This window comes from Bos taurus, chromosome 5 (genome assembly GCF_002263795.3).
Source record: "Bos taurus isolate L1 Dominette 01449 registration number 42190680 breed Hereford chromosome 5, ARS-UCD2.0, whole genome shotgun sequence".
Classification (NCBI taxonomy): domain Eukaryota; kingdom Metazoa; phylum Chordata; class Mammalia; order Artiodactyla; family Bovidae; genus Bos; species Bos taurus.
In genome coordinates, this window is record NC_037332.1 from 10,671,633 (window position 1) to 10,684,882 (window position 13,250).

Sequence of the window (13,250 nt, forward strand, 5' to 3'; positions counted from 1 at the left end):
CAAAGTCCCAGGGCCCTGGGCACACCTCGGGGTTTTCTCCCGCCCCCCGCCTGCTCTCCTTGGGGCCCCAGGAAGTCGCGAGCGCCCCACGGGTGGTGCGTTCCGGGCGGCGCGCGGCGGAGCCTGCAAGGAGTTGGGGAGGAAGGGGCGACCCCGCCGGCAGCTATGAAGCCGTCTTGGCTGCAGTGTCGCAAAGTCACCGGCGCGGGGGGCCTCGGCGGGTCCCTGCCCGCGTCCTCTCCCGCGCGCGGAGCCGGCCCGGCCCGCCGGGCGTACGTGGCCCCCGGCCCGCGGGGCGCTCTCGGGGGCCGGGGCTGCAGGGCGCTGTCCTCGGGCGGCGGCGAGTACAAGACCCACTTCGCGGCCTCGGTGACCGACCCCGAGAGGTTCTGGGGCAAAGCCGCGGAGCAGATCAGCTGGTACAAGCCCTGGACCAAGACGCTGGAGAACAGACATTCGCCTTCCACCAGTTGGTGAGTGACTTTGCGCCCACCCCCATCTCTTTTGGGCGTCCAGGCTCGACGTCCCCTGCATCGGAACCTGGAGTTCTTTTGGGAAAAGAGAGTGAGACTGGAGGTGTGATCACACCTTTTAAATCCGTGTTTAATTTCAACTTCATAAGTCAAGCTCTCTTGCCTTGTCTTGAGGGATTCGGTTACCTAGGGTGAGAGCCCTGGTTCCTGTAGACCAGAAATTTACCTGTATGGCCAGGCTCTGCTTAGCTGAGCAAGAGCCAGCCCCCGAGAGACACACAGTCTGGAAGGGTAAGCAACCATGGAAACAGGTGCAAGCAGAGTGATGAACTAAGGGTTTCTAAGTATCCTCAGGCTGTGGGGAGGAAGAGAGTTGGTGAAAGACTTCAGTAAGATCACACCTAAGTAGAGATTGGAAAAATGGATATATCCTCTCAAAGTTCACAAGGCTTCAGTTATTAAAGTCCAGGAGGTGGAACACAGGTTGAAATTTGACTGTTGATGTGGCTGCGAATAATTGTGTTGGTGGGAAAGGGGACTGGTGAGTCAGGGGTTGGTTTGGGAAAGGATTTATGCATCACGCCAAGTAGCTGGGATCGGGTCCACAGCCCTATCCTGTATATGAAGCTGCATATACAGGATAGGGCTGTATAGAGAGACCTATTCTCTCTGCATAGAGAGAATAGGTAATATACCTGCCTAGGAGGTGCTAGAAATCATGGTAGGAATAAAGGTGCTTTTTTCTTTTTCTTTTAGAGTTATGATTGTAAGTAGTTATAAACATTGTTTTTGTGTTACAACAAACAAAAGATACATTTGTCGAATAAATGCCAAACTTGTCAGATTCTTAAGGGTGAATCACACAGGAGGACTCGAGTTATGGCTGCTCTTTGGGCCATGTGCCTAGCCCTTAAGAATGTGGTTGCTTTCCTCAGGCAGCCCCGAGGGAGAGATGTTTTCTCTAAAAAATTCTGCAAAGCACTGCAGTGAGGTTTCCCACTGCCATTTCCAAGTCCCCAGCAGTGAAATGGGAGAATGACATGGTCAGGTTTGCATTTGATGAATGTGTTCTTGTTGGGAGTAGGAATCTGGAAGGGAGAATGACCTCTCGACCAGAGACTGTTCTCTGTCACCAACATGCTCTGTCCCCTCATGATTGTTTGGAGCTATTTACATGGTTTTACCTTTAGAGTCTAGCACGTTTCCCCATCCAGTTCAAGTTTTCCAGTAGTGTTTGATTGATCCTCTCTTATGTACCCATCAGCGAATCAAGCATGTGGCATGCATGTGGCAAGGGGCACGGGGAGGTGTCATGATGGTTAACAGCCTGTTCTCTGGGGCCAGAATTTTGTGTTTGAGTTCTGGCTTTTATAGTTACTGGCTGTGTGTTCATAGGCAAGTTGCTTAATCGCTCTGTTCTTCAGTTTTGTCATATATAAATGTGTAACTAGTAAGATTAATTTAGTAAAGGATTAAGACCAAGTCTTAAAAGAAATAGACCCTATAAATGTTAGAGTAAGAATAGCTATCTTTGCACTCTCATTCCACAATTATTTAAGAGCAGGAAATTTCTAGATCTGAGAAGATCAAAACACTGAGATTATTGTCTCACCTGAGAATGTGTTCTCAAAGTTCTGTGTCCATATATCTGTCAAAAAGTATGGAACTGAAATTATTTATGTGACCACCATCCCATAAAACTGTGCAGAAAACTCAAGAAATCACTGGGACACTCCACATCAAAACCAATGAGGGCCAGACCTAAGGTAGTGGCAGTGGCACTACCTCTAGAACAGGTCTCTAGAGGATTAATTGAAGTTGGGGAGGGCTCAAGGGAGTACAGAGAATGTGGAACTCAAAATGTCCATCAAATCGACCTTTAAGATCTGGAGATTTTCCCTCTATGTTTTTTCTCTTCTTAATTTCTAGTTGCTTGCCTGAATTTTTAAAAATTGTAGGCATAAAATGTCTACTTTTAAAGAGGTTTTTGGCCAAAGGGTCTTTGTATGTATTTTATTTTATTTTTTTAAATTTTATTTTATTTTTAAACTTTACTTAATTGTATTAGTTTTTCCAAATATCAAAATGAATCCGCCACAGGTATACATGTGTTCCCCATCCTGAACCCTCTTCCCTCCTCCCTCCCCATACCATCCCTCTGGGTCGTCCCAGTGCACTAGCCCCAAGCATCCAGTATCAGTACATTGTAGGTCACAGTATTTGATAATATTGTATCCAAATTCTTCATCTTTGTACTCTTGGAATCACGTGGCTGTACCTGTTTTATAGCAGCCCAACAGATCAAAGTGAATAACAGATAAGTCTTTGAGTCTGTATTTGTTTTAGCAGTGTGATTCAATCTTACTGAGGAGTTTGGTTGGCAGAGCAGAGTTGGAGAGGCAGGTAGACATAGGAGACCATCCATCCAGTCTGAAACTCCATTCAAAAAATGGTTTCAATCTGAATCCTATTTGGAGTTATTCTTCGTTGGTTAACATTTTTCTGCAAAGGTAAACTCAAGGTCAGGGCAAGTGTTCACCCGCCCCCCTTTATACCCCTATATTCTAGGGCAGAACAGACACATGAATTTAAAAAGTGATAGGTAACAGGATACACGGACTTAATGATTTTTGATTCTGCATGTCTTGGGAGGTGGCAAGTGGATCCAGGCACAATTTGATATGAAGGTGCTTTACTTACTTTTTGAAGCTGGGATCTGGGGAAGGGAGCTGTTGACCACCAATCCTTAAGTAAAATGAGGAAGGCTGCTACAGCTAGCTGTTCTCTTCGAGGTGGAGCTGACAGAGGTGTGTAGTCAAGATTGCTGAAGCCCCATGGTTTCCCAGAAGTTGGATGGATTCTTCCTCATTATACGCTTATCTGCTTATTTTTTGTGGAAGCAAACTCCCCTCTGAATCTACAGGCCTACCAAAAGCCCCAACACATAAATAGTAATGCATATTAGGTTTCACAGTGACATAAACTACTCAATAGTAGTTTACACATGCAGTAGTATGAGCATGGAATCGAAGTCTTTGAGGGTGATACTTTAGGGACCTTCCATTGTAGTGAATAGCCCTGTAGAATAGATTTCTGTATTCTCTGTAATCTCTGAGATCTTTGAAAAACAAATTCCATGTAGGTGCTTTAGGAACATGTGAAGAATTACCTTTCCTCATAGTTTGTTGGTTCATTCACATTGTTGACACCTAGCTTTGGGGAGAATAGAGTCTCTATTAGACTTCAGTGGAGAACTGACTATATGGTGAAGCAATTAGAACCCCTAGTAATTTCTGTAGTCCTGGGACCACAGAAAGGATGTTTTGGTTGTTTTCTCCTGATGAATTAGACATCCTACTGCCTTTCCTGAAAGTGAAATCCAGCTACCCCTCTCAGAGGAATTAGGCAATTCACTTTTGCATTATGCATTGTGGTTAATTTTTGCGGTCTGGGTCATTAATTATCCCTTTGTCTGGAAACATTGCAGTCCTATTTTAGTTTGTTTATATTTAAACAACATTCAATAATCAGACTCTCACATACTGTTTGATTTATTTTTTTTTTGATTATTTAATTTAAATGTATTAACAGTGACCATAAGCTAACAAAGAAAAGTCTAAATGCAGATGATTAGAAAATGATTTCTGCTTGGTTAACATATCTACAATGGAAATCGTGTAGGTACTTTTTTTTAACATGCAGGATCTCAGTTTCTCACTGACTATGAGATAAAGGTTGTTTAAGTCTCCAAGTCTTAAAAGGGCTTATAAGTGTTAAAGGTATCAATTATTCACTCATTGTGTGTATAGTATAAAGAAAATGATGAAAGAGATGGGAGACATACAGTAAATTATTACAAAACTATTTCTTTAGAGTTGTAGTAAATGCTATGAAATAATAAGGGGATTTGCCATAATCTTTTCTGGAAGGATTGTGGTAGGAGTCTTGAAGAAATGATGGTTAAACTGAGATCACAATGTGTAGGGATTAGACTCAGATGGAGGAGGGAACATTCCAGACAAAGAGAACAGCAGATGAAAAGGTCGTGAGGTATGAAGTAGCTCAATAAGTTCTAGGAACTGAAAGAAGGCTGACTTGGCAGGTAATAATTAAGAAACAGAAGGAGAAAGCCATATTGTGAATGATCTGGTGAGTCATATTAAGGATTAAAATTTTTTTTCCTAGCACAAACAGGTCCCATAGTGGATGATCAAAACTTGAACTTCCTACTCTTCTTTCTGCACTGGAACAAGAAATGTTTGGGTTCAACCCCGGCTCTGCCGCTTCCTTTGGATAGGCTTCAATATCCGTACTGGTAAAATAAGAGTAACGATAGGATCAATTTCTTAGGATTATAGAGGTGGGTGGGAGCATAAAGTGCCTAGGACTGTACCTGGCACACAGACCTCGTTACTGATGTTTTTGAAATTTGGAAGCGAGATTCCCAGAAGCTAGTGTGGACCAGAAAGTTTTCAGAGAAATGGTAGCATATAGACTCAATCTTAAAGTAGGATTTAGAGGAAGAAAACCACTTTTTGTGTGCAAAAGAAAAACTTTTGTGTCCAAACCAAACATGACGTAGGCATAGAGGAGAGAAAGAACCAAATATGCTTGTAGGTCAGAATGGATAGGATATCAGTTGGCTTGTAGTGGTTATTGTGGAGTTATGGTTACTCCATAAGGTGGTTTCAGGATGGTTTTGGAAGGCTTGGAATAGCAAGCTAAGACATTTGCATTCGCTTTTTAGGCTGTACGTCACAACCTGTCTGTAAGTCTGCAGATAGGTTTTGTGTGACCTAGGTGCTGGGTTTTTTGTTTGTCTGTTTTTGAAGTAGTTGTCAGTATTTAAACATTGGAGGATTTCATCTAAAATTTAAATTTCCTTTAATGATTCAGTCTGGGGGGGTCTTCTTTTGAAAAAAAGCAGATTAACTGTCAGCGCTTGGTCAGCATTTTCACATGGCAACGCTTGGCTGGAACTGAGTAGCTGCTGTTCCAGGTGAGATTAGACACACCGATCACCAGGTGGGGTGTAGGGAAGGAAAGGAGTTATGATAAACCTGAGAATTTGACTCAGGTACCCAGGTGGAGGAATTGATTGTGAATTAAAGATACTGATTTGAAGACTTGGCATGAGCTTATAGGATTATAGGTTTGACTGACATTTGTAAAGACCTGAGAGCTAAAGCTTGGTGAATGTTGAGTTGGGGGGGAGAGAGAGCGCAATTTAGAGAGAGAGAGAATGAACAAAATACTAAAAACTGAACTGGGGAGATAAATGGAAGAGGGGGAAAAACCTGTGAGAGTGGATGAGGCTTGTTCAGAGAAGTAGGATAAGGAAGAGCAGAATATTTTGGTGCCATGGAGTAAGAGGGAGAGAAGAGATAAAAATAGGGAAGGTCGACAGTGGTCAAGGGCTCTAGAGAAGTTTTGAGTCTATTGAGGACTGAAAGATAACAGTCTTGACGCAGAAATCTTCAGTGATTTTTAATAATGTGATGTCAGTGGAGAAGTGAAGGCCAAAACCAGGATCCCGAAATACAGAGGGAACTGGTGGTAGGCAAAAACAGTCCAGGAACATATTGGACAATGACAGGAAGGGGAGGCGAGATGACAGCACGTGGAGGTGTCTGGGTTACCTGAAAAGAAGTTTCCTCATTATCTTTCCTTTCCCCACCTCCCCCTTTAAGAGCATCTCTTGTTTAAAGGAAGAAGTGAAGAAATCTGGGAAATAGGAATGAAGGGAATTTTGCTTATTTTGAAACCTGTTCCTCATTAATAGGACTCCTTGTTTTTACAAGTTGAACTTTGTGTGGTTTCTTATCTGTTGTTTTCTTTAGATGCCAGAAGTTCATGGAAAAAACAAAATGGAAAAGTCTAAAAGATGGAATAAAAAGCTACTTAATAGATTTACATGAGGTAGATAGCTAAGCATTTGATGATGAGTTTAACAGGGAAGATAAAGAGACAGTTAAAAAAAAAGATGAAAGAACTAATATTTGTTGATTTGTTAAATTATTCTGGGGTTTCAGACCTGTCAGTAAGTGGTTCAGAGGGAAAAAAGTTCTTTATCTTTTACTTGCAACTTTTCTGAGTCTGACATTCTTTCAAAGGAAAACAAATAAGGAAAATATAATGTGGATTTTATATAATCAGAAAGTAATTTATTCCTCTATTGAATTTTGATTCTTTGGCAAACAATTAGCCACATTAAGCTGTCTTGGAAATTCAGCCTCCCTCCCTCTCTTTCTTTTCTCTAATAAAATTTCCTTCATATTTATCAGTGTATTTAGTTCTAGTTGAAAGGTGAGAGTTTTATCTTGGGATGAAAAAAATGTATCCCTTTCTGACAAACTCTAAATGAAATGAATTTATTCATAATATTGTGCACAGTACAGATACATTTAAATTTTAAATTATCATGTTTTAGAAATGAAAAAATATTTTATGAGGGTACATGGTGAGCATGAAAAATGGCCTGTTAGCAATACTCTCCCTCAGATAGACTCATCAAGAAAGACCAATTTAAAAAGATGGGCTTTATTTTATATTCTGAAGGTCAACAGCTTGGTGCTGTGCTGTATCTAATTTTCTCAGTCTGTCATGCTGCTGAAGGTTCAGGACAGAACAGAATGAACTACTGGAATGCTGCGATTACATAAGCAGGGATGGATTGCCTGACAAATGCACAGTCAGTGCACAATGGAAATTCAATCAGCTGTGACCAGTCTTCTACCAAGTGTGGGGTAAAGTCCACGCTCTTAGGACCTCCTGGAAGGTGGCTTACTTTTTCTTTTGTTCATGCCACATACTATTAGTTGAGAAAAAAATCCAGTAGTTGAAGTTATTTTTCTCTTCTTGTTCTCCTTTTCCCCCTCCAACTCCTCCTTTTTTTCATTTTCCCCTTCCCCCCACCTTCTTCCCTGCATCCTTCCTTGTTCTTCTCCTTCTTCTTTTTTTCTTAAAAGAATTTCCACTTAAGCAGTGACTCTGTGAAGGTGGCATTTCTTTCTATTGTGTGAAATTTGTGAGAGAAACATGTGGGAGGCTAATGAATATTTGTGATAATGTATCTGAATGTAATAATCTCTTTACAGTTTTAGGAAACACATCTGAAAAACTTATATTCTTTATGTAAACCATGTGGTTAGAGAACTTATAAAAAGTATGAATTATATGTACTTTTGCTGGCATTATGGCCAAATGAGGTAAGGGACAATGCATAGAAAGGAGAAGTATTATTCTTATCTAGGAAAATCGAAGTTTAAGAATTTCCAGTTTGAAATCGTCCAGCTGAAAGTCTTAGAATAGCTGAAAACAGATCAGGTAACTACGTTAGAGGAGAGTTCGATTTATAACTTTTAGGTAAGTAGTGAATTTTACTGATTTAAAATACTAGTTGCTCTAAGTGGGATAAAAGCATCTAAAGTCTGTAGGTCTTGACTTAAGAGATAACTCTAGGCAAGAGGAATACCTTCTCCAGGTTTTGATGTTAGAATAGCAACATTTCCCAAGTATAATTTTTGAGATGTCTCTCCCAAGTGACATTAGTTAAGTAAAAGAAATTTGGGAAGATTAAGGGAAAGGAAAGATTGCTCTGTAGACATGATCAATATAGATATCTGTGCAAAAAAAAAGTAGTACAATAAAATGATAAAAAATTTAAATAGCCCAAGGGATGTAAAATCATTATTATTGATTGTTTGCTAAAATAACCGTAAGTGAAAGCCCTGGAACTTAGAAAAGTCTACTTTTGCACTAATCTCTTTGCTTTCTCTCCACACTTGTTAAAATTTTCAGTTTCACTGATTCTCAGTTGTGAGTTAAGTGCTTTTCTAAGCCACAAATGCCGTGACATTGCCTTGCTCCCAACTCTCCCTGCTTAATCAAGGCTGAATGAAGTTTGCCAGTGTTACCGATGCAAATTTGTACCATATGCTATCATTTTCCCCTTGGGTAAAAATGTGGGTAGGGGAAAAAGTGTTGAGGATTGTTATTAGTGGAGAAAAACAAATTGATTTCTGGGTTAAAACTTAGGTCCCTAGTCCTTGAGCAGTTTACGGTACCAAAATGTGGACCGTGGTGAGTACTGCTGTTCAGCAGTGTCTGTTCTCTGCTTTTGAGCCCACAGGAGGGTCCAGCTTCCCCTCCCAGGGGTGGTTATGTGACTAGCTTTGGCTAAAGCAGCCAGAGAAAGGCGTGTCACTTCCTGTGAAACAATCAGTGGCTAGTGCTTCAATGCTTAGTCCTCCCTGTCAGTCAGAGCCATGGTGGAAGCATGTGTAGCCTGGGGAACCGAGCACATGCAGGGGATGGTTCTCTGGGGAGTCCAGTAAGGGTGCATGAGTGAGGAATGAACATTGTTTCAAGTTACTGAGTATTCGCTATTGTTACTGTGTGTAATCCAGCCTATTTTATTGATTGTGACATCATTAATGTATATATTAATAACATATAATAATAACATAGAACTTTTTGAATGAAAGTGTCCAGCATAAGGCATTGGTGAACCACTCCAGTACTCTTGCCTGGAAACTCCCATGGACGGAGGAGCCTGGTGGGCTGCAGTCCATGGGGTTGCTAAGAGTGGGACACGACTGAGTGACTTCACTTTCCCTTTTCACTTGCATGCATTGGAGAAGGAAATGACAACCCACTCCAGTGTTCTTGCCTGGAGAATCCCAGGGACGGCGGAGCCTGGTGGGCTGCCATCTCTGGGGTTGCACAGAGTTGGACACGACTGAAGTGACTTAGCAGCAATTTAGCAGTCCAGCATATAGTGAAAACAGCTAGGCTTACGGTATCTGTGCTATGAGCCAGATAGAATACTAAGTACTTGAATTTATTTAATATTTCTAATAACCCTGTGAGGTAGGGGACCTTATACTCTTGTTTAGTGTGTATGGAAATGAACATACAGAGAGTTTAAGAAAACTTGCCTAAACATATAAAACTAATAAGTAGCAGATCTAGGATTTGAACCCAGGCAGTCTGAATTTGCACTTCCTAGGTGGCTCAGTGGTAAAGAATCTGCCTGCTAATGAAGGAGACTCAGATTCAGTCCCTGGGTTGGGGCAGATCCCTTGGAAAAGAAACTGGCAACCCACTGCAGTATGCTTGCCTGGGAAATCCCATGGACAGAGGAGCCTGATGGGCCATAGTCCATGGGTCTCAAAGAGCTGGATATGACTAAACACAGCAACATAGCACAGCATGGTACAGGTTGAATTTAGCATCTGTGCTCTAAATATACACTACATTATATTGTTTCCGTAATAATTGTCTTATTTAATTTTTGCTTTTTTTTTTCTTACCCCTTCTCCACTGAAACTACTAAAAGTAACTTTAAAAATCTGGACTTATATCTCAGAAGCATTTGGAAAGTATCTCTATTTTATTTAGAATGATAGACTGATGTTCTTTGAAAAAATAAACTGTATGTTTGATGTAAAATATTTAAAATGTATATAACAGTCCCAAAAGTGGTGGGAGAGGGACTTTATATTAATTGTTACCTACTTTAGAAATGTTTCCTGAACAGTAGAAAGCGATATTAATCCCTTCTCTTAAGAATGCTATGTTGGTTTTCTGTCTTAAGGAAAATCTAATGACCACATTATTACTCATTGCTTGTAGTGTGCTTTAGCATTATTTTTATGAGAACACATGATAAATAGCCTAATTAATTCATCTAATTATGAGTACTTGAAAAATTTCCTTTCCTCCAACTTCTCAGGAAAAAATAATAGGACTTGTTACATGTTTGTAATTATGGAAGTTGTTTGTTTTGATTACTTTTTTTTAGTGCATTCAAGTATAGTATTCTTTGCTGTTTTGCTTCCATTGCTTCTCATCTTGATCCTAATGCAGGTGGACAGACCTTGATACATAACATATGTTAAGTGCAGGGATGAGTTTTTTCCCCAAGGAATCATATTGCATCCATCTCTCTTGTTTCTAAGATGAATATCTTATTTTTGAAATCCAGTACAAGAACCATGAACTGTGGGCTCTCTCACTAACCTGTGTTATTCCATAGGTGTTGCCAAACTTTAGGGAACAAATAATCTGAAAATGTTAAACCTTCCTTTGAGTGTCTAAGGGATGAGCCACAGCAATATCTGAAGAGTCTGTAATAGATTGAGAAGAAAACACACATGACTGTTCTCTAGCACATGACTGAGTTATTCATTCTTTTCTGTAAGACTGAGGAATGCGTTTCAATAATGATAATAACAGTAATAACAATCATGGCGATACAACAGAAATCACTGTGGAGCACTTGTGCCGAGTCAGACTCTATGCTAATACTATATGTGTACTTTGAATCCTTCTGACACCCTATGAGATACATATAATGCATTTTTATGACTGTGTAAACTGAAGGACAGAGCGATTAAATGACTTGTAATATAGTGGTAGACTTAATTTTTCACACCCGTTGGGTCACACTGTAAGAGCCCAATTTCTGTAATGAATTGTGACTACACTCTTTAAAACGTCTTTTGCCTGATTGTCACATGACTGTACCTGGAAAGTACAAAGGAATGAGAGCAATGTTTGAATTAAAAACATTTTTTAATCAGAGATGTAACTTCCCTTCTCTCATTTGTCACTGATGTTTCTATGTGTCTTCCATTTTCTTCTCTCATTTTAGTGGAATTTAAATCTTCACTATTTTCCCAGAGTCAGCTTGTACCTGTCTTCTTGGTAAATGGTTCTTTCCTAAAAAGCCTATCACCTTGAATCTTATTTCCCTTTAAACTAGTTTGGCAAAGAATGTTCAATTCCCATTTGCATTTGGTCACTATACATCCACTATGTAAGCTCATCCTCCACTGATACTTTTCTTTACCAGTAGCTTAAAAGATCACAGCTAGGTGACAGAGGGCAGGGGTCAGGTCTCAGTCATCTTTGCTGTCTCTACCGTGGAATGCACCTGACCTTGTATATGTCTGTCAAACTATTTCAGGTTTAAGAGTTGTATCCATGTCATTTTACCAGATTGTCATGTTTTAGTCACCTTATTTAGTAAACATATTAGCAGATAAGCAAAAGAAAACTCACTGTTTAAAAGTAATAAAAGACAAATACCATATGATCTTACTTATGTTGTTTAGTCACTAAATCATGTCTGACTCTTTGAGACCCCATGAACTGTAGCCCATCAGGCTCCTCTGCCCATGGGATTTCCCAGGCAAGAATATTTGAACTGGGTAGCCATTTCCTCCTCCAGGGGATCTTCCTGACCCAGGGATCAAACCCATGTCTCCTGCATTGCAGGTAGATTATTGACCACTAAGCCACCAGGGAAGCCCTGATCTTGCTGCTGCTGCTGCTGCTAAGTCACTTTAGTCGTGTCCAACTCTGCGACCCCATAGACGGCAGCCCACCAGGCTCCCCCGTCCCTGGGATTCTCCAGGCAAGAACACTGGAGTGGGTTGCCATTTCCTTCTCCAATGCATGCAAGTGAAAAGGGAAAGTGAAGTCGCTCAGTCGTGTCCCACTCTTAGCGACCCCATGGACTGTAGCCTGCCAGGCTCCTCCATTCATGGGATTTTCCAGGCAAGAATACTGGAGTGGGGTGCCATTGCCTTCTCTGAAGCCCTGATCTTATATGTAAATTCTAAAAACCATAACAAACAACAAAACAAAGCAAAAACCAGGCTCACAGATGCTGAGAACAGATTGGTGGTTGTCAGAGATGGAGTTGGGTGCAGGTGAAATGGGTGAGGGGCATCTTAAATACTTAAGTACTTGCTTGAGTGTGTTAAAGCATTACAGAACACAAATATATATTATTACAGTAAGAATAGCACCAGTAATATTCCTTACCATAGTTTTTTGGTGACATGTTTGCTGACCTGTTATAAAAGTGGAGTTTTTTTTGGTTCTGCTGCTGCTGCTAAGTCGCTTCAGTCGTGTCCGACTCTGTGTGACCCCATAGACGGCAGCTCACCAGGCTCCGCCGTCCCTGGGATTCTCCAGGAAAGAACACTGGAGTGGGTTTCCATTGTCTTCTCCAATGCACAAAAGTGAAAAGTGAAACGGAAGTCTCTCAGTCGTGTCGGACTCTTTGCGACCCCGTGGACTGCAGCCTACCAGGCTCCTCCGTCCTTGGGGTTTTCCAGGCAAGAGTACTGGAGTGGGGTGCCATTGCCTTCTCTGTTTTTTTTGGTTCTAGAACTTATTAATTCTTAATCTGTTTGTTCCTTCTTTTATTCTTCCTTTCTTTCTATTGTTCACTCATTAATGTTTACTGAATGGTCATCTAGGCCAGGCACTATTCCAGGTGCTGAATAAGAGTCCAAGTAGAGTATAACGTTGAGGAGTGATTTCATACATCAAAGGGAAAAAGTGTTTTTGCTTGTAATAAGATAGCTTTCATTTTCCTATTTAATAAAAGGAGAGTAATCATGAGTGATATGGACTATCGAGTTATTTTCTGAAAATACGGGTAATAAAATTTGCTTTATTTTGCAATCAAGTCTACTCTGAATTACCTTTGACCATTGAGGTGTGAGTAACTAGAATATACAGGCTCACATCATGGTGATCCGTGGCCATTTTCTAACTAAGAAATCCTTTGATACATAAAATAATCAACCAATTTTAATTTTATCCCTTTGTGTAGCTTCTTATTTTCTGCCAGAAGTGCTAACACCCAGGAAAGTGAGGAAAAGACAAGTAACACAAAAAGAATAAAGAGAAATAATGGGCTTGGTTAGCATCAGCTAGATAATGAACTCTTGGATAATTGAGCAGGCTGCACTGCAT

At 40.6% G+C, this 13,250-nt stretch overlaps 1 protein-coding gene across 4 annotated transcripts in view; it reads left to right on the forward strand.

Annotated features, from left to right (window-relative positions):
• The first annotated feature begins 63 nt into the window (after nucleotides 1–63).
• The window catches only part of ACSS3 (acyl-CoA synthetase short chain family member 3), a 190,080-nt gene continuing 176,893 nt past the window's right edge, over nucleotides 64–13,250 (forward strand). For 2 of the 4 annotated variants that reach the window (XM_010804755.4, XM_010804756.4), the window contains exon 1: nucleotides 70–473. In XM_010804755.4, coding sequence (XP_010803057.2) covers nucleotides 166–473 — 308 coding nt within the window. In that variant the 5' untranslated portion in view covers nucleotides 70–165. 4 annotated transcript variants of the gene reach the window in all.